Genomic DNA, 19,893 nt, shown 5'->3' with positions numbered 1-19,893 from the left:
TTCCATCAGTACCTGCGTATCTCAGTGGCGCGTCTTTGTCCAGAGCAAAAAGTGGTGGGTTGAGTAAGACGGTGTTATCGTTCTCCATGATGATCCCCTGGTACTGTGCTTCCATCCATGGTTTGTGTTTGTTACCTTAAAACACAATAAAGACATTCTAGAATAAGTGGCTGAATAAAGCTGATATCTGATTGGTTGGTATGGGTTACAGCACATGTATGTTACTAAACATTCACCAGTTATCATTTACCATCAAGAGCTTGTCTAACTGCTGTATTATATACAGAATTTAAGATGTAGCCCTGATAACGTGTGAACTGCCTACTGGACATGGCTACAGATACCGAACTTGTGAGACAATCTAGGGCTTTGACACTGCCCTAATTAGTGGACACCATACTCTGATCACTAGGGTAGTAAAGAAGGAAGTGTTTCAGTATTTCCATTGCGGATCCGATTTATTGAATAGTAGCGTCAGTTCCTACACGTACATCAATTTGTTTGTTTTACACCAAACTGGCCCATAATCACTACATCATCAACATCAGCTATTTATATAGCGCCACTAAATCCGCAGCGCTGTACAGAGAACTCACTCACATCAGTCCCTGCCCCATTGGAACCTACAATCTAAATTCCCTACCATACGCACAGACAGAGAGAGACAGAGACTAGGGTCAACTTGATAGCAGCCAATTAACCCACCAGTATTTTTTTTGGAGTGTGGGAGGAAACCCACGCAAACAGGGGAGATTATAAAAACTCCACACAGGAATTGAACTCATTACCCCAGTGCTGAAAGGCAGAAGTGCTAACCACTAAGCCACCATGCTGCCCCATACATATACTGACCAGAAGTCTTTAAATTGCCAGATTATTTTGACAGCTAATGATTGCTATCTGCTAAAGTGTGCGGTCATCAGCTGTCCACACAATTTTAGCCCCATAAGATCTGGGTATTTAGCCCAATCATAAGGCTTGCCAAACTGGATATGAACGCAGTCATTCGGGTTGAGCATATGTATCTGTCCATTTGTGGGCAGCTGTGTTATTGTGATTTTTAGGGCACAAGACCATTCCCTGTATACATCACTTTGGCATGAGGCCCAGACAGTACCCTATCCTTACACTAGGGAAAACCGTTGCGGTCCTTCTCTCTGGCTCATTGTTGGTCTTCCACACCTATTGTTTTGGGTTGGCAAAGAATTTATTCACCCTTAAGGCCACATAGTCCGGCGCACATCACAGGGATGGACCGCGGCCGTACACAATGTCATCCAGTAGTTGTGTTCAAACTCAATTTAAAGGTGAGGTCGGAGAGTTGGCACAAACTTCGGGAGACACCTCTGGAACTCAAGGCGTAAGTGTAGAATGTCTGACAACAGCTAGGCACCAGCGGTAACTTGTAATGCAGATGGTGCATATAATGGGAATCCAGATTATTTTAATAGGTCTGAATCAATTGCTCAAATTTAAAAGAATGTAATGCCTTGCATGCCTTAGTATAACACACTACTTAAAGCTGCCACATCCATTGATCCTGGCAGACCCAAATACTATAAGTGGCGAAGGCAACTAAGCTGTGTGCTACAACTAGATCTAGATTTAACGTTGTGCTAATTATCAAACCCAAGAAACAAAGACACTTAATACCTCTTTTCCAATATTTGAACATACTCTCTCCTAGCCTATCCTACTCTACAACCCAGCGTGTCCAGGCCCCTGACAGTCAGAGACGTCAGTACACCCCAAAATAAAATAATACCCCTAACTTCAGAAAGTAGAGTACAGACACCCATTCCTAGATATGATGGATTACCTGTAAAATACCAACTCTAACTCTTTTGCTTTGTGTTCAGGTTTAGTCACAAATTACACTTTTTAATTTAAACATTGCTTAGAAAGAAAACATATTTTAACGTAATTATAGCCTACCCACATTTTGGCTATTATACTGCATTCTATATATTTAATGTGCAGCCACTATTGCTGTCAGAACAGGCAGATGCATTCACTTTATGGCTCTGCTGAAGCCAAGCAAGGTTTCATATTAGACTCCATGATGCCTTATCTGGATCAAACACGAAGGCAATAGCTAATAGAAGCTGGAGGACTATTCAAAATCACATAATGTGCAAAGAATACATAAACCACAGAAATCTGACAGCCAATCGCACAAACTGAGTCATGTGTCTGCAGATTACACTGCTCCAGACACTCAGGGTCTGAGTCATTGAGGAGAGCAAATCAAAAAAAAAAAGGAGTAAGTTTGCTCTTGGATAAACCATGTTACAATGCAAGAGGTGCAAATGTGTTTAATATTTTGCACATAAGTTAAATACTGGCTGTTTTTTCATGTAGCACACAAATACTCAATAGCTTTATTTTTTGTGTATGTTCGGGAATTTAGACTGTAAGCTCCAATAGGGCAGGGACTGATGTGAATGAGTTCTCTGTACAGCGCTGCGGAATCAGTGGCGCTATATAAATAACTAATGATAATGATGATTTTTACACTGAAATGTAAAGTTGATCTAGGACATGCCCTACACCAACTATAAATCTGTTCACACATTTTAAACATACTTACCTACTTTCTTCAGCTCCCTTCCGGGAGCCAGCCAGTGGAGGGGGGCGTGAAGGGGCGGGGTGGCCGAAATCGCGTCATTTCGGCCCCGCCCCCTGTGACGTCATGACGCAAATTGCGTCATTTGACAGCGGGGGCGGGGCCAAACGCCGCGATTCACCGGGAATCGCGGCGTTTGGGATCTAATTCTGCCCACTTCACTAGGAAGTGGGGCACTTCCTAGTGAAGTGGGCAGAATTCGGGAGATTGCCACACTCGCCCGGGAGTCCGGGAGACTCTCACAAAATGCGGGAGTCTCCCGGACATTCCGGGAGAGTTGGCAAGTATGATTTTAAATTTACCTCCCCCTCCAATGCAACATGGTTTTGCCCAGTTGCAAAGTTGCTAATTTTTTATGCTTTGATCTCCTTAATGACTCAGGCCCTCAGACTTCATAGGTTGCAGAGCCAATGCTCATAAATTACAGGTTCCTGGAAACCCACAAGAGTATTGTCCAAAGAATTAAAAAAAAAAATTAGTTTGTAGATTTTAATAGAAAAGGAACTCTATTGACCATACTTGTGTGTAATATAGACTTTTTATGTAATATATCAAAACGGTGATGTAACATTTTACAAAGAGTGCAGGTGGTGCCCAGCGAAAAATCCTGTGTTGCCCCCTGTCCCTTTCTATGATACATTTTACATTTGGAATCCCACCAGCTATGTTGGCATGTTTTGCAATGCATGTATTTATCTGAAAAGGGTTTTTGTGTAAGAAAACATATAGTACCCACGAATCAATACACATGCAGAAAGTGCATGCTGACTGCATCATTTATTGACCTATCACACAGATGCGCCCCCAAATCCCCAAAAATACAGCACAGGAGTAATTATATTATTTATCTGACAAGACCGAGTAATAAACAGACCTGTAAGCTAGAGATAGGCGGGCTCGGTTCCCCGAGATCCGAATTCATCCGCATTCAGCCTATCCGAGTACCGAGCCAAGAACGCTTGGTACTCTCCCGCCCATTCGGAATCGAAATCGAGGCAAAACGTCATCATGGCGTATTCGTATTTCTGGTTTTTGTTCAATTTCTGGCGCTCCAAGTGCTTTTGGGGTGTTCCCCATTCTTTTGCATTAATTTTTCTGGCTGTCAAAAGTCCTATTTGTCAGCAGTCTAAAAAAAAATAATATTTAGCGCTCCAAGTGCTTTTGGGGTGTTCCCCATTCGTTTGCATTAATTTTTCTGGCTGTCAAAAGTCCTATTTGTCAGCAATATAAAAAAAATAATATTTAGCACTACAAGTGCTTTTGGGGTGTCCCATATTCCCCAGTGTTGTACTGTAATTTTTCTGGCTGCCAAAAGTAATATTTCTCAGCAGTATCTTAAACAATTTTTAGCACTACAAGTGCTTTTGGGGTATCCCATATTCCCCAGTGTTTTACTGTAATTTTTCTGGCTGTCAAAAGTAATATTTGTCAGCAGTATCTAAAACAATATTTTGCACTCCAAGTACTTTTGGGGTGTCCCATATTCCCCAGTGTTTTACTGTAATTTTTCTGGCTGTCAAAAGTCATATTTGTCAGCAGTATTTCTACAATGTTTTGCACTACAAGTGGTTTGGGCTCATTAAAATGGATTCAAAGCAGTCCACATATGAGCAGAATCAGCAACCAGGTTCTGCCACCAGTCCTGATGGTAGTGTTCCCAGTACGTCATCTGGGAAAGGTGATGTAAAAGTACAAAGTCTTTTTAAATCAGGGAAAAAAACACATACCAAAAAAAATTTACCATGTTGAAGCGAAAAAGAAATGTAACTGAGGAAAAGTTAAGTGCGGATAAAAAAAAAATTGCCAACATGCTATTCTACACACGCAGTGGCAAAGAAAGAATGAGGCCTTCGCCTTTCTCTATTAGTGGCAGATCTAAAAATGTTACTGAGCCTTCTTCTTGTACGGACACTCGTGACCAAGCAAGACCAAGTAATTTGGAGTCTAAAAGTGGTGCACAACTACTGTTACGCGTGAAAGCTGAGCTGCAAGATAACAGTAAGGCATTAGAGGAAAATGTATGCTCTGAATCAGAAATGACACCAATCCCTGTGGAGAGTCCATCCACCATAGACAGCCACCAAACTACCTTGGTCCATTTATTTTTATATTCTAATTCTACAGTCTATGCAGGCTGCTTTTTTTCTATTCAACTACAAGTGGAGGGCGGGGGGCGCATAGATAGCCACCAAACTACCTTGGTCCATTTATTTTTATATTCTAATTCTAGTTTATGCAGGCTGCTTTTTTTCTATTCAACTACAAGTGGAGGGCGGGGGGGGGGGGGTGCATAGACAGCCACCAAACTACCTTGGTTCATTTATTTTTATATTCTAATTCTACAGTCTATGCAGGCTGCTTTTTTTTTCTATTCAACTACAAGTGGAGGGCGGGGGGGGGGGCGGGGGGGGGAGCATAGATAGCCACCAAACTACCTTGGTCCATTTATTTTTATATTCTAATTCTACAGTCTGTGCAGGCTGCTTTTTTTCTATTCAACTACAAGTGGAGGGTGTAATATACACCCAAAGACTATGGCTACATTGCCAATAATCAAATATGGAGGAGGTAGACAACCAGGTTTGTCTGTATAATTCGCAGGCAAGTGTTAGAATTAAGGACGGCCTACCAGGGATTAAACTGTTATTTTCATAATTTATTAGCTTTAGAATTACCTCACTTATCCAAGAAACTAGTGGAGCCCTAAATTAGTTTATTTTAGACCAAAAAAATTGTATTTTTTTCAAAAATAGCAAAACAATACCAAAACCAAAACACGCAAGGGCAGTTTGGCAAAACCAAAACCAAAACCAAAACACGACGGTAATCCAAAACCAAAACCAAAACACGGGGGTGAGTGAGCATCTCTACTGTAAGCTATCATTCACCCATTAAGTGTAGCTCATTGCATGTTGCATTGAATGTCTGAGGTTGTTTCCCATAGTAAATTCTCCTTGGCTACACCTTAGTAATGTAGCTGATAAAAGCATAGGTTGTTCCTTATTAGTCTATAACAAATAGACTCAGTGTTTAATGGTAAAATTAGAGGGGTCCAGTGTCACTACACCGCCTTACTATGAAGACACTTGTGCTGGGTATTGGGCTGTTACGGTGGTATGTTTTGGTAAGTGCATGAAAGTGTCAGACATGGGGCAAAAAGAGCTGGCAAATGAAAATGTCAGCAATAACTTACATCCATAAAACTTTATACAACGAAGCTGATGAAGGCCAGCCTAGGCCAGCCTATGACTACATGAGGAGTAAACTAGAAAGGGTAGTGCACCTATATGGTATTGTAGATTAATAAAAGGGTTAAACAGCAAGTGCAAGCAACGGCAATGTGCCCAGAGAAAAGGCAGCATTCAAGATACAAGACTGGCATAAGAATTATAGTAAGCAGCTTGAGACATTAATGTTTTGTATGAAGGAAACATGGTCACCTATAGGGTGACTACCGAGCTTGAAACATCTGAAGAATTAAAATAATCAACAGAAGGACAAACTCTACAGCTACGGAGGCTGCCTTTATTAACAGTGTGGGTGCGTCATCAAAGCATTGTGTATGGTACATTGTGTATAACACATAGTGTATGGCACATTGTGTATAGCACATTGTGTATGGAGCATTGTGTATGGAGCATTGTGTATGACCTCCAGAGCTACGAGTCAAGTGACTTAACATAAAAGCTTCTTCTCTCACGTTGACCAAAGTAAAACATAAATAGTTGCAGCTATATGACAGTAAATGACCTCAGAAGGAATAGGGGATGCTTATATTCACTTTCCAGTCTCCTCTACATTCACCAGAAAGATACCAAAAAACAATGTATTATATGTAGCTAACCTTGAAAGCAACCTGTTGTCAGTGAACTAACAAAGCAAGGCGATGTTGTGACATTCAAGGATGACAGCTGCGGCATCACAGAACGGATTCACACTCCTGCAGAAGGAAAAACCACTTAAGAATTCTACCAGAGGAAAATCATAGAAGTGATCAAGACTGCCAAGAAGGACCGACATATGAATTGCATCCATATATGTGCATACTGTCGGGGAGACTCCCAAATGTCGGATAGTTTTCCCAGACCCCCGGGAGAGATGACCTTTCTCCCGTATTCCGCTCTCTTCCAAGTGAAGTTGGTGAGACGGGTGACTTAAATGCCGTTATCCACATAATTTGGCCCCTCTCCTGCATCGGGATTTTGGGATTGTGAACAAAATAACACGATTTGCGCTGCTCTTCCCCTCCCTGCACTTCCCACTTAAGTCCCCCCCTGAGGAATCTCGGAGGGGAGATCTTTAAAGTTGTAAAGTATCCATATGTGACACTGATGCCTGGGACATAGAGACCCCAAAGCAATAGGAAGTTAGATAAACAATCTCAAGATTAAGCAGTGCAGCCAGATGATGAAGATAGGTCCAGGACATACAGCCAGGGGGTGAATTCTGTGGATCCAGACTAATTATCTCAGACACTGCACTCCATGTATCTTTATTTTTCAGACTTATGGCATAAAGTGTACAAGTTTCTCTAATAGAGCAGAATGAAGAAGTTCATGGTTTATTCTGCAGATGTTAAATATTATCTAATCTATTGAAATCTCCTGGGTATTGATCAGTTACAAGCTACAACCACAGAGCTAGCAGCCAAGATTGCGATTGAGAATTCGATTGGCTATTTGCATACTTGACAGCGTTTCAAAATGTTTTTCAGGGACACTTTGTGGCTGGGGAGGTCCTTCTAAACATGTCACACTTGGTTCTGTCTAGACCAAAGGGGCTCAGCCTTTGCTAACTAGGACCCTATATGTCAGTGTATTATTGTTCTGACATGTGGGGTCAGCTCCTAATAAAATGCAGTGCACATATGACAATCAGGGGATCCCAAAAACAGATTCTAGGACTCCACTTGGAGTCCCGATGCACAGACAATAAAGAACATATAGGGGTAGATTTATCAAACTATCTAAAAAGAAAAAATGGAGTTGTCCCCTAAAACATGGAGAAGGGACTTTGCGCTTTTAGAGGAAGGGAATGATAAGCATATGACCTAAGCCTTTCCTGGAATGATGGGTGGATAACTTTGCTCTTGAACACCCCTGTGACAAGATGGACTTAGTATGCCACTCTGTCTGTGCTGCCGGGGACCGGCTGGGCTTGCCTTGCAACCGCCCCCTTTCTTTATCCCAATTTGCGCACCTCAAAACGCAGTAGGAGGAGCTTGCTGTTGCCACTACTAGGTTCATTCGTCGCCACCTAGAACCAATTTTTTTCTGGGTAACTCTCATTGCTAGTGTACCCCCTCTCTGGGTACACCTGACCTCTTCCTTTAGATCAGGGTTGCTGTGGATAGTTCCCTCTGGCTTATCTGCAGAGCTGCAGGTAGTGGTCAAAGCGTTGGTACTGGATGCTGGGTCCCAACCTCAGAACAGCCGGATAATGAATTAGATTGGTCTAATCTGCAGGTCACAGGAATTACAGCAGGTAAGTAGGCGTCAAAGCAGAATCTTTAAGCAGTGATGTTTCATTAGCTCAAGTAGCCCTTATAAGGGCAGTTACAAACACCAGTTTATGGTACTAGCGATCTTTCCAGAGGTTACAGATGGAATAATACACTACATGGTCAAACAGAGCTCTTTTTATACAGAGTCTTACACAAATGCTGGCAGGGGGTAACCCAGCACCCTGATCCAACCAGGCACCGAAACGTCTGATATATTACATCAGATAATTTGACATTGGGATGCGATATATATTCTCTAATCTTGCATTTAACACAATCAATCTGGGATTTCCTAAAACTTACTGTCTACATTGTTCTGAGGTTTCCTGTCTCTTCAACAACACATGTTAACAGGTAATGGCTCCCTGCTGTGCTAGAAAGATGTGTTGGTCACTGAGATGAAAAGGTCTAATTAACATGAGATTACCCGCCTTCAGACAACTTCAAAAAAACACATTTTCTCCACACATATGCCTAATTGGGTTATCCTCTAGAAAAGTTACAAAACCAAATCATGACATACTGTCTCAGAAATCAATACATTTCCATACAAAATACACCCCAATACAAAAATCAGTACATTTGCAATGCTATAAATTGGCACACTGCGCTATTAATTTAAAGAAATGTATACAATAAGTTATTTATAAGTGATCCAGCCACAACCCCACAGTATAATTAACTAGTACTGATCAATTGTACTAGGATATTGGTCCAGATTAATGAACAAGGCCATTTCCGGGGACAAATACTTAAAACCTGGCCTGTCTCTGTAAATTCGGAACATCTGATATTTGCCTGAAATATAAATAATGTTATATATTTACTTTATTCTGAATGGCGGGCCCACCTTCATCATGTTTGCATACTGAGGGAGCGTTTTTATGGCTCTCTTGGAACTCATGCAGTAAAACTGCCCATTCATTCCAATAAATCAATTTACAGCTTATCATGACATTTATTGGCTATAAAATATAGTCTGAGTGTTGTCACTGGACATCAGCAGAAAAGAGCGCTATCCTTGGTGCCAGATCACTACTAAATATACAGTTCCCTCTTGCTGCTTATTCAGCTTTTCCATATTATATTATTAGATATTTCAGATTACTCTATGTCTTGCAAGGGGCATTTTAATAACACGGTGAAATCATCATCATCAGCTATTTATATAGCGCTACTAATTCCGCAGCGCTGTACAGAGAACTCACTCACATCAGTCCCTGCCCCATTGGAGCTTACAGTCTAAATTCCCCAACACACACATAGACAGAGACTAGGGTCAATTTTGATAGCAGCCAATTAACCTACTAATATGATTTTGGAGTGTGGGAGGAAACCCACGCAAACTCACGGAGAACATACAAACTCCACACAGATAAGGCCATGGTCGGGAATTGAACTCATGACCCCAGTGCTGTGAAGCAGAAGTGCTAACCACTAAGCTGCTGTGCTGCCCTGAAATGTTTCTGATTAGTTGCTGTTGGGTGTAGCAATAATCTACTGTAACCAATAGCAACTCACCAGCTGCCAGTTGTTAGCAGTGTAGAGTGTGTCATTAGACTAATGAAACCTTATCGGTTGCTATGGGTTACAGTACTGTTTTACTGCCATCTTATTAATACAGAGCTTCTGTTGACGCTGTATTGCACATTTTCTACATAATGAAAAATAACGTGGTAAGAAGCTGTGGTAACAAATGACTACAGAATGCATCTAGGACAATATTTGCATTTTTTCCTTCACCAAGTGACTTTTGCTGTGTTACCCCCCGTTGTAATAGAGTACCATGACCCCAACACACGCCCGAAATAACTATTCTACCTGTAAATAAATCGGAACAGCTGGTTTCCAAACATATAGATATTAAACACAAATATTGAATTAGCAGCCTTCCATGGAAATGTAAAATGAATCCAGTCACCACTGCACGGGCTCTACCCTTGGCTCGGGCCTATTTGGGCTTTCCATAAATTCTAATGTCAGAGTTTATAATGATGGGTATGGGGGAGGGCGACTGGGGTGAGAACAGATGATATAGAATACAGAGTCTTTATGTGGATCAGGCAGAAATGGAACTGTAGACTGCGGAACTCTGGCTGTAGAACGGAACACGGAGAACTGAAAGACCAGAGGCGTAAGTGCCATCTGGTGCATCAGAATTTCATACCATCGATACACAGTCCATGATGTAAACAGGGATTTATAAGGGAAATTAGTGTTTGAATTATAACATAGCTCAGGGGATAAAAGCATATGTCTTTTGTGTAGCACTGAGGACCTATTAGTATCTTTTCACACAAAATTGGTTATGCCACGTTCAATTATACCAACAAGAAAACTGTCATGCTTCGTGGCAGGAATTAATGGAGAGAGCTATCAGGGATCACCTGGGACAGAGCAGTAAGGGGCTAGGAGAGGGACAACGGGCACTAGATTCTGGTCATAAATGGGTATAGCCATCTGCACATTGCCCTGCAGGTATCAGGTGAAAGGTCTGAGAGCAGTGTGACATTGTCAGTTTCTCATTTGCTGGCATCCAAAATACCAGAGGTGCTACATCTTTGGGGGTTGGACCATCCCTACCTCATATGCCACCTGAGCACCCCCCCTCAGACAAGCACTTAGGGGGGGTTGGGGTTCATATTGCCCAGAACCCCTCTTTCCCTCTACATGCTCAGATTAGTAATTAGCCAGTACCACATTGAAAGATGTACAGCTTTGTGTACTGGTCCTATCTAGCTCCTGCCTGTAAATCCCCTGCGGCTGAAGCAATAGCTGTTAATTAAATATGGAAACACTACAGTACACACTACTACATGCCATTGGCGATATTAGTAGATGCACATGACAGCTCTGGGCATGGTTGGATTTAAAAGAAGTCATGTGATGGATTCCAGCTATGGCCCTGACCGGCTCTATAGAAGTCAGGTGATGGCTGGAGAGGTTTACCATATTAGATACTTGGCTCCTCCACAGCGGAACATTGCACATGGAGACTAGAATCACTGGGCCTGGGTCATTAAGGCACGTATCTGATGATTCTGGATTTTGAGCGTATCGCATGCAAAATCACTCTGCACATGCCCGGGACATACGGCCGTGCACGAAGCCGTCCGCTGCGTCTGCGGATGCAGAGGACACTCACTACAGTTTACGATTTCAGGGAGTGAACATGGTCCAGATGGCGGGTTTGGCAGTAATCAATTTACGTTGAGGACATGTCATGTTTGAGCGCATGCAGCCACGTCCGAATCAAGCGCTGGCCGTCACAAAGTTACTTGTTTTTCTGCTATATGTCTTGCACCAACTACAGGGCTAGTCTAAGTCCTAATCTGTAGTGATATCAGTATCGCATGCATGCTATAACATGTGTTTGCAATCAGAAGCAAGCGTAAAAATGTCTGTTATGTACAGTACAATTTTCCAAGGGAAGTAAAATTCCATTTATAATCATAAACTACTATATTATTGACAGGTAACATTAACTGCTTAATATTTCTTTATCTGTGCGTTGTTTTGAGATGTTATATTACACATCGGTATTTTATGTATCCAGCAGTGTCTGGTCTAGTAAACCTACACCATAGTCAATACCACACGTATATTTAGAGCCGTTCCTTGTTGACTTTAATAGTGCGCCGAGTCGATTTACGTGCAGTTTATAATAAACGCACAGGGCCTGAGTCATTCAGGAAAGCAAAGCATAAAAAAGGAGTAACTTTGCACCGGGCAAAACCATGTTGCATTGGAGGGGGAGGGAAATTTAAAATGTGATTTACAGATTTATAGTTGGGGTAGGGCATCTCTAAGATCAACTTTAAGTTGCAGTGTAAAAATAAAGCTATCAAGTATTTGTGCGCTACATGAAAAAACAGCCAGTATTTAACATATGTGCAAAATGATAAACTAATTTGCACCCCTTGCATTGTAACATGGTTTGTTCAGGATCAAACTCCTTTGTTTTGCTTAGCTCTTCTCAATGACTGAGGCCCACAATGCGCTCAGTATGCCTGCCTTAATGACTGAGGCCCACAATGCGCTCAGTATGCCTGCCTTAATGACTGAGGCCCACAATGCGCTCAGTATGCCTGCCTTAATGACTGAGGCCCACAATGCGCTCAGTATGCCTGCCTTAATGACTGAGGCCCACAATGCGCTCAGTACGCCTGCCTTAATGACTGAGGCCCACAATGCGCTCAGTACGCCTGCCTTAATGACTGAGGCCCACAATGTGCTCAGTATGCCTGCCTTAATGACTGAGGCCCACAATGTGCTCAGTATGCCTGCCTTAATGACTGAGGCCCACAATGCGCTCAGTACGCCTGCCTTAATGACTCAGGCCCACAATGCGCTCAGTATGCCTGCCGTAATGACTCAGGCCCACAATGCGCTCAGTATGCCTGCCTTAATGACTGAGGCCCACAATGCGCTCAGTATGCCTGCCTTAATGACTGAGGCCCACAATGCGCTCAGTATGCCTGCCTTAATGACTCAGGCCCACAATGCGCTCAGTATGCCTGCCTTAATGACTCAGGCCCACAATGCGCTCAGTATGCCTGCCTTAATGACTCAGGCCCACAATGCGCTCAGTATGCCTGCCTTAATGACTGAGGCCCACAATGCGCTCAGTATGCCTGCCTTAATGACTGAGGCCCACAATGCGCTCAGTATGCCTGCCTTAATGACTGAGGCCCACAATGCACTCAGTATGCCTGCCTTAATGACTGAGGCCCACAATGCGCTCAGTATGCCTGCCTTAATGACTGAGGCCCACAATGCGCTCAGTACGCCTGCCTTAATGACTGAGGCCCACAATGCGCTCAGTACGCCTGCCTTAATGACTCAGGCGCACTGTGTGCAGATCCTTATATCATGTGGTAATTAACAACGGCCCCAGAGTTGAGCAACTTTCTCATTGCCGCCTTACTGCTGCCTGTACAATATCTTCTGGGAATCTTAGCTCTGTACCTCCCTGTTGTAGCAATTTCAGATATGTGCAAGTGAATTTATAGTATAATGTAAAATTACACAGAAATTATAAAACATGTTTAGTGTTATATGTTGTCTTTTTTTTCTTTTCTTTTTTTTTTTTACAGAAGTCACAATTCAATATAAAGACACGGGCTGCTCACTTCAGGGAGCTAAACAGAGACTAAAATAAAAGCCAGAGTACATCTGACTAGCACCGCACAGTTATAGAGCAAGTTACTGCTATAGGATTCTACAAGCATCTCTGTGTCAGAGTCAATCTCACTGCCAAGAAAGCAGCCATCTGCCACCCCTGATACAGCCTAGTCTCAGCATATGCGGTCTTACAAAGAAAGTCAGTGTCATCTTAGCAGTGTTATAACTACTGACTGGAATGACCTTCAGAGAGAGGAGAAGTGTCTCCTGGAATCAGAGCAACTTCACAACTGAAGTGTGACACTTAAAAGGGACAATATATCTGTAAAGAAAATAAAACTGAAAATTCAATCATGTGCTTCAGTCAGTCATTCAAGGGCTCCAGGATAAAGCACTGCATAATGTCACGGACTGATATTGAGTCTGTATGGTGGAATCAATTACATTTGTACATAGTTTTAATGGTGTTTTGATACCATCTGAATATAGTCCCAATACTGGTTACCGATATTGTATTACTGTAACAGTTTTTGCACTGACTGTGATATTACTCATCGGAGGAATGAGAAGACCAGGAAAACAAAGGGAGGAGATAACTTAGAGAAGAATACGGTGAATACACATTATTTACATAGGACTCACAACAAAAATATGGAACCGAAGGAGGGCGAAAAACAGAAAGATGTGGAAGGAAGAGGACTGAGAACAGAAAGATGAGGAAGGAAGAGGACCGAGAACAGAAAGATGAGGAAGGAAGAGGACCAAGAACAGAAAGATAAGGAAGGAAGAGGACTGAGAACAGAAAGATGAGGAAGGAAGAGGACCGAGAACAGAAGGATAAGGAAGGAAGAGGACTGAGAACAGAAAGATGAGGAAGGAAGAGGACCGAGAACAGAAAGATAAGGAAGGAAGAGGACCGAGAACAGAAGGATAAGGAAGGAAGAGGACTGAGAACAGAAAGATGAGGAAGGAAGAGGACCAAGAACAGAAAGATAAGGAAGGAAGAGGACTGAGAACAGAAAGATGAGGAAGGAAGAGGACTGAGAACAGAAAGATAAGGAAGGAAGAGGACCGAGAACAGAAAGATAAGAAAGGAAGAGGACTGAGAACAGAAAGATGAGGAAGGAAGAGGACCAAGAACAGAAAGATAAGGAAGGAAGAGGATTAAGAACAGAAAGATGAGGAAGGAAGAGGACTGAGAACAGAAAGATGAGGAAGGAAGAGGACCAAGAACAGAAAGATAAGGAAGGAAGAGGACTGAGAACAGAAAGATGAGGAAGGAAGAGGACCGAGAACAGAAGGATAAGGAAGGAAGAGGACTGAGAACAGAAAGATGAGGAAGGAAGAGGACCAAGAACAGAAAGATAATAAAGGAAGAGGACCGAGAACAGAAGGATAAGGAAGGAAGAGGACTGAGAACAGAAAGATGAGGAAGGAAGAGGACCAAGAACAGAAAGATAAGGAAGGAAGAGGACCGAGAACAGAAGGATAAGGAAGAAAGAGGACTGAGAACAGAAAGATGAGGAAGGAAGAGGACCAAGAACAGAAAGATAAGGAAGGAAGAGGACCGAGAACAGAAAGATAAGAAAGGAAGAGGACTGAGAACAGAAAGATGAGGAAGGAAGAGGACCAAGAACAGAAAGATAAGGAAGGAAGAGGACTGAGAACAGAAAGATGAGGAAGGAAGAGGACTGAGAACAGAAAGATGAGTAAAGAAGAGGACTGAGAACTGAAAGATGAGGAAGGAAGAGGACTGAGAACAGAAAGATGAGGAAGGAAGAGGACCAAGAACAGAAAGATAAGGAAGGAAGAGGATTAAGAACAGAAAGATGAGGAAGGAAGAGGACTGAGAACAGAAAGATGAGGAAGGAAGAGGACCAAGAACAGAAAGATAAGGAAGGAAGAGGACTGAGAACAGAAAGATGAGGAAGGAAGAGGACCGAGAACAGAAGGATAAGGAAGGAAGAGGACTGAGAACAGAAAGATGAGGAAGGAAGAGGACCAAGAACAGAAAGATAATAAAGGAAGAGGGCCGAGAACAGAAGGATAAGGAAGGAAGAGGACTGAGAACAGAAAGATGAGGAAGGAAGAGGACCAAGAACAGAAAGATAAGGAAGGAAGAGGACCGAGAACAGAAGGATAAGGAAGAAAGAGGACTGAGAACAGAAAGATGAGGAAGGAAGAGGACCAAGAACAGAAAGATAAGGAAGGAAGAGGACCGAGAACAGAAAGATAAGAAAGGAAGAGGACTGAGAACAGAAAGATGAGGAAGGAAGAGGACCAAGAACAGAAAGATAAGGAAGGAAGAGGACTGAGAACAGAAAGATGAGGAAGGAAGAGGACTGAGAACAGAAAGATGAGGAAGGAAGAGGACTGAGAACTAAAAGAGAGGAAGGAAGAGGACTGAGAACTGAAAGATGAGGAAGGAAGAGGACTGAGAACAGAAAGATGAGGAAGGAAGAGGACTGAGAACTGAAAGTTGAGAAAGGAAGAGGACCGAGAACAGAAAGATGAGAAAGGAAGAGGACCGAGAACAGAAAGATGTGGAAGGAAAAGGACTGAGAACTGAAAGTTGAGAAAGAAAGAGGACCGAGAACAGAAAGATGAGGAAGGAAGAGGACCGAGAACAGAAAGATGAGGAAGGAAGAGGACCAAGAACAGAAAGATGAGGAAGGAAGAGGACCGAGAACAGAAAGATGAGGAAAGAAGAGGACCGAGAACAGAAAGATGTGGAAGGAAGAGGACCGAGAACAGAAAGATGAGGAAGGAAGAGGACCGAGAACAGAAAGATGAGGAAGGAAGAGGACCAAGAACAGAAAGATGTGAAAGGAAGAGGACCGAGAACAGAAAGATGAGGAAGGAAGAGGACCGAGAACAGAAAGATGTGGAAGGAAGAGGACCGAGAACAGAAAGATGTGGAAGGATGGGGACTGAGAACAGAAAGATGAGGAAGAAGGAGGACCGAGAACAGAAAGATGAGGAAGGAAAGGACCAAGAACAGAAAGATGTGGAAGGAAGAGGACCGAGAACAGAAAGATGAGGAAGGAAGAGGACCGAGAACAGAAAGATGTGGAAGGAAGAGGACCGAGAACAGAAAGATGTGGAAGGAAGGGGACTGAGAACAGAAAGATGAGGAAGGAAGAGGACCGAGAACAGAAAGATAAGGAAGGAAGAGGACCGAGAACAGAAGGATAAGGAAGGAAGAGGACTGAGAACAGAAAGATGAGGAAGGAAGAGGACCAAGAACAGAAAGATAAGGAAGGAAGAGGACTGAGAACAGAAAGATGAGGAAGGAAGAGGACTGAGAACAGAAAGATAAGGAAGGAAGAGGACCGAGAACAGAAAGATAAGAAAGGAAGAGGACTGAGAACAGAAAGATGAGGAAGGAAGAGGACCAAGAACAGAAAGATAAGGAAGGAAGAGGATTAAGAACAGAAAGATGAGGAAGGAAGAGGACTGAGAACAGAAAGATGAGGAAGGAAGAGGACCAAGAACAGAAAGATAAGGAAGGAAGAGGACTGAGAACAGAAAGATGAGGAAGGAAGAGGACCGAGAACAGAAGGATAAGGAAGGAAGAGGACTGAGAACAGAAAGATGAGGAAGGAAGAGGACCAAGAACAGAAAGATAATAAAGGAAGAGGACCGAGAACAGAAGGATAAGGAAGGAAGAGGACTGAGAACAGAAAGATGAGGAAGGAAGAGGACCAAGAACAGAAAGATAAGGAAGGAAGAGGACCGAGAACAGAAGGATAAGGAAGAAAGAGGACTGAGAACAGAAAGATGAGGAAGGAAGAGGACCAAGAACAGAAAGATAAGGAAGGAAGAGGACCGAGAACAGAAAGATAAGAAAGGAAGAGGACTGAGAACAGAAAGATGAGGAAGGAAGAGGACCAAGAACAGAAAGATAAGGAAGGAAGAGGACTGAGAACAGAAAGATGAGGAAGGAAGAGGACTGAGAACAGAAAGATGAGGAAAGAAGAGGACTGAGAACTGAAAGATGAGGAAGGAAGAGGACTGAGAACAGAAAGATGAGGAAGGAAGAGGACCAAGAACAGAAAGATAAGGAAGGAAGAGGATTAAGAACAGAAAGATGAGGAAGGAAGAGGACTGAGAACAGAAAGATGAGGAAGGAAGAGGACCAAGAACAGAAAGATAAGGAAGGAAGAGGACTGAGAACAGAAAGATGAGGAAGGAAGAGGACCGAGAACAGAAGGATAAGGAAGGAAGAGGACTGAGAACAGAAAGATGAGGAAGGAAGAGGACCAAGAACAGAAAGATAATAAAGGAAGAGGACCGAGAACAGAAGGATAAGGAAGGAAGAGGACTGAGAACAGAAAGATGAGGAAGGAAGAGGACCAAGAACAGAAAGATAAGGAAGGAAGAGGACCGAGAACAGAAGGATAAGGAAGAAAGAGGACTGAGAACAGAAAGATGAGGAAGGAAGAGGACCAAGAACAGAAAGATAAGGAAGGAAGAGGACCGAGAACAGAAAGATAAGAAAGGAAGAGGACTGAGAACAGAAAGATGAGGAAGGAAGAGGACCAAGAACAGAAAGATAAGGAAGGAAGAGGACTGAGAACAGAAAGATGAGGAAGGAAGAGGACTGAGAACAGAAAGATGAGGAAGGAAGAGGACTGAGAACTAAAAGAGAGGAAGGAAGAGGACTGAGAACTGAAAGATGAGGAAGGAAGAGGACTGAGAACAGAAAGATGAGGAAGGAAGAGGACTGAGAACTGAAAGTTGAGAAAGGAAGAGGACCGAGAACAGAAAGATGAGAAAGGAAGAGGACCGAGAACAGAAAGATGTGGAAGGAAAAGGACTGAGAACTGAAAGTTGAGAAAGAAAGAGGACCGAGAACAGAAAGATGAGGAAGGAAGAGGACCGAGAACAGAAAGATGAGGAAGGAAGAGGACCAAGAACAGAAAGATGTGGAAGGAAGAGGACCGAGAACAGAAAGATGAGGAAAGAAGAGGACCGAGAACAGAAAGATGTGGAAGGAAGAGGACCGAGAACAGAAAGATGAGGAAGGAAGAGGACCAAGAACAGAAAGATAAGGAAGGAAGAGGACTGAGAACAGAAAGATGAGGAAAGAAGAGGACCGAGAACAGAAAGATGTGGAAGGAAGAGGACCGAGAACAGAAAGATGAGGAAGGAAGAGGACCGAGAACAGAAAGATGAGGAAGGAAGAGGACCAAGAACAGAAAGATAAGGAAGGAAGAGGACTGAGAACAGAAAGATGAGGAAGGAAGAGGACTGAGAACAGAAAGATGAGTAAAGAAGAGGACTGAGAACTGAAAGATGAGGAAGGAAGAGGACCAAGAACAGAAAGATAAGGAAGGAAGAGGACTGAGAACTGAAAGATGAGGAAGGAAGAGGACCAAGAACAGAAAGATAAGGAAGGAAGAGGATTAAGAACAGAAAGATGAGGAAGGAAGAGGACTGAGAACAGAAAGATGAGGAAGGAAGAGGACCAAGAACAGAAAGATAAGGAAGGAAGAGGACTGAGAACAGAAAGATGAGGAAGGAAGAGGACCGAGAACAGAAGGATAAGGAAGGAAGAGGACTGAGAACAGAAAGATGAGGAAGGAAGAGGACCAAGAACAGAAAGATAATAAAGGAAGAGGACCGAGAACAGAAGGATAAGGAAGGAAGAGGACCGAGAACAGAAAGATGAGGAAGGAAGAGGACCGAGAACAGAAAGATGTGGAAGGAAGAGGACCGAGAACAGAAAGATGTGGAAGGAAGGGGACTGAGAACAGAAAGATGAGGAAGAAGGAGGACCGAGAACAGAAAGATGAGGAAGGAAAGGACCAAGAACAGAAAGATGTGGAAGGAAGAGGACCGAGAACAGAAAGATGAGGAAGGAAGAGGACCGAGAACAGAAAGATGTGGAAGGAAGAGGACCGAGAACAGAAAGATGTGGAAGGAAGGGGACTGAGAACAGAAAGATGAGGAAGAAAGAGGACCGAGAACAGAAAGATGTGGAAGGAAGGGGACTGAGAACAGAAAGATGAGGAAGGAAGAGGACTGGGAACAGAAAGATGAGGAAGGAAGAGGACCAAGAACAGAAAGATGTGGAAGGAAGAGGACTGAGACCTGAAAGATGAGGAAGGAAGAGGACTAGGAACAGAAAGATGAGGAAGGAAGAGGACCAAGAACAGAAAGATGTGGAAGGAAGAGGACCGAGAACAGAAAGATGTGGAAGGAAGAGGACCGAGAACAGAAAGATGTGGAAGGAAGGGGACTGAGAACAGAAAGATGAGGAAGGAAGAGGACTGGGAACAGAAAGATGAGGAAGGAAGAGGACCAAGATCAGAAAGATGTGGAAGGAAGAGGACCGAGAACAGAAAGATGTGGAAGGAAGGGGACTGAGAACAGAAAGATGAGGAAGGAAGAGGACCGAGAACAGAAAGATGAGGAAGGAAGGGGACTGAGAACAGAAAGATGAGGAAGGAAGAGGACCGAGAACAGAAAGATGAGGAAGGAAGAGGACCGAGAACAGAAAGATGTGGAAGGAAGAGGACCGAGAACAGAAAGATGTGGAAGGAAGAGGACCGAGAACAGAAAGATGAGGAAGGAAGAGGACCGAGAACAGAAAGATGAGGAAGGAAGAGGACTGAGAACTGAAAGTTGAGAAAGG

The 19,893-nt window shown here is 43.1% G+C and overlaps 2 protein-coding genes across 5 annotated transcripts in view; one reads left to right on the top strand and one right to left on the bottom strand.

The window, feature by feature from the left end:
- Window positions 1–19,893, top strand: part of ATN1 (atrophin 1) — a 320,704-nt gene that overhangs the window by 156,242 nt on the left and 144,569 nt on the right. The gene's annotated exons all lie outside the window — the stretch shown is intronic.
- CLSTN3 (calsyntenin 3) overlaps window positions 1–19,893 on the bottom strand; it is an 84,433-nt gene that overhangs the window by 17,575 nt on the left and 46,965 nt on the right. For all 4 annotated transcript variants that reach the window (XM_075215796.1, XM_075215795.1, XM_075215797.1 and 1 more), the window contains one exon: window positions 13–135. In XM_075215796.1, the coding sequence (XP_075071897.1) occupies window positions 13–135 (123 nt within the window). The remainder of the gene's footprint in view (window positions 1–12; window positions 136–19,893) is intronic.

Source organism: Mixophyes fleayi, chromosome 6 (assembly GCF_038048845.1).
Source record: "Mixophyes fleayi isolate aMixFle1 chromosome 6, aMixFle1.hap1, whole genome shotgun sequence".
Lineage (NCBI taxonomy): Eukaryota > Metazoa > Chordata > Amphibia > Anura > Limnodynastidae > Mixophyes > Mixophyes fleayi.
The sequence above is the reverse complement of the archived record's forward strand: the minus strand, read 5'-3'. Positions and strand labels throughout refer to the sequence as shown.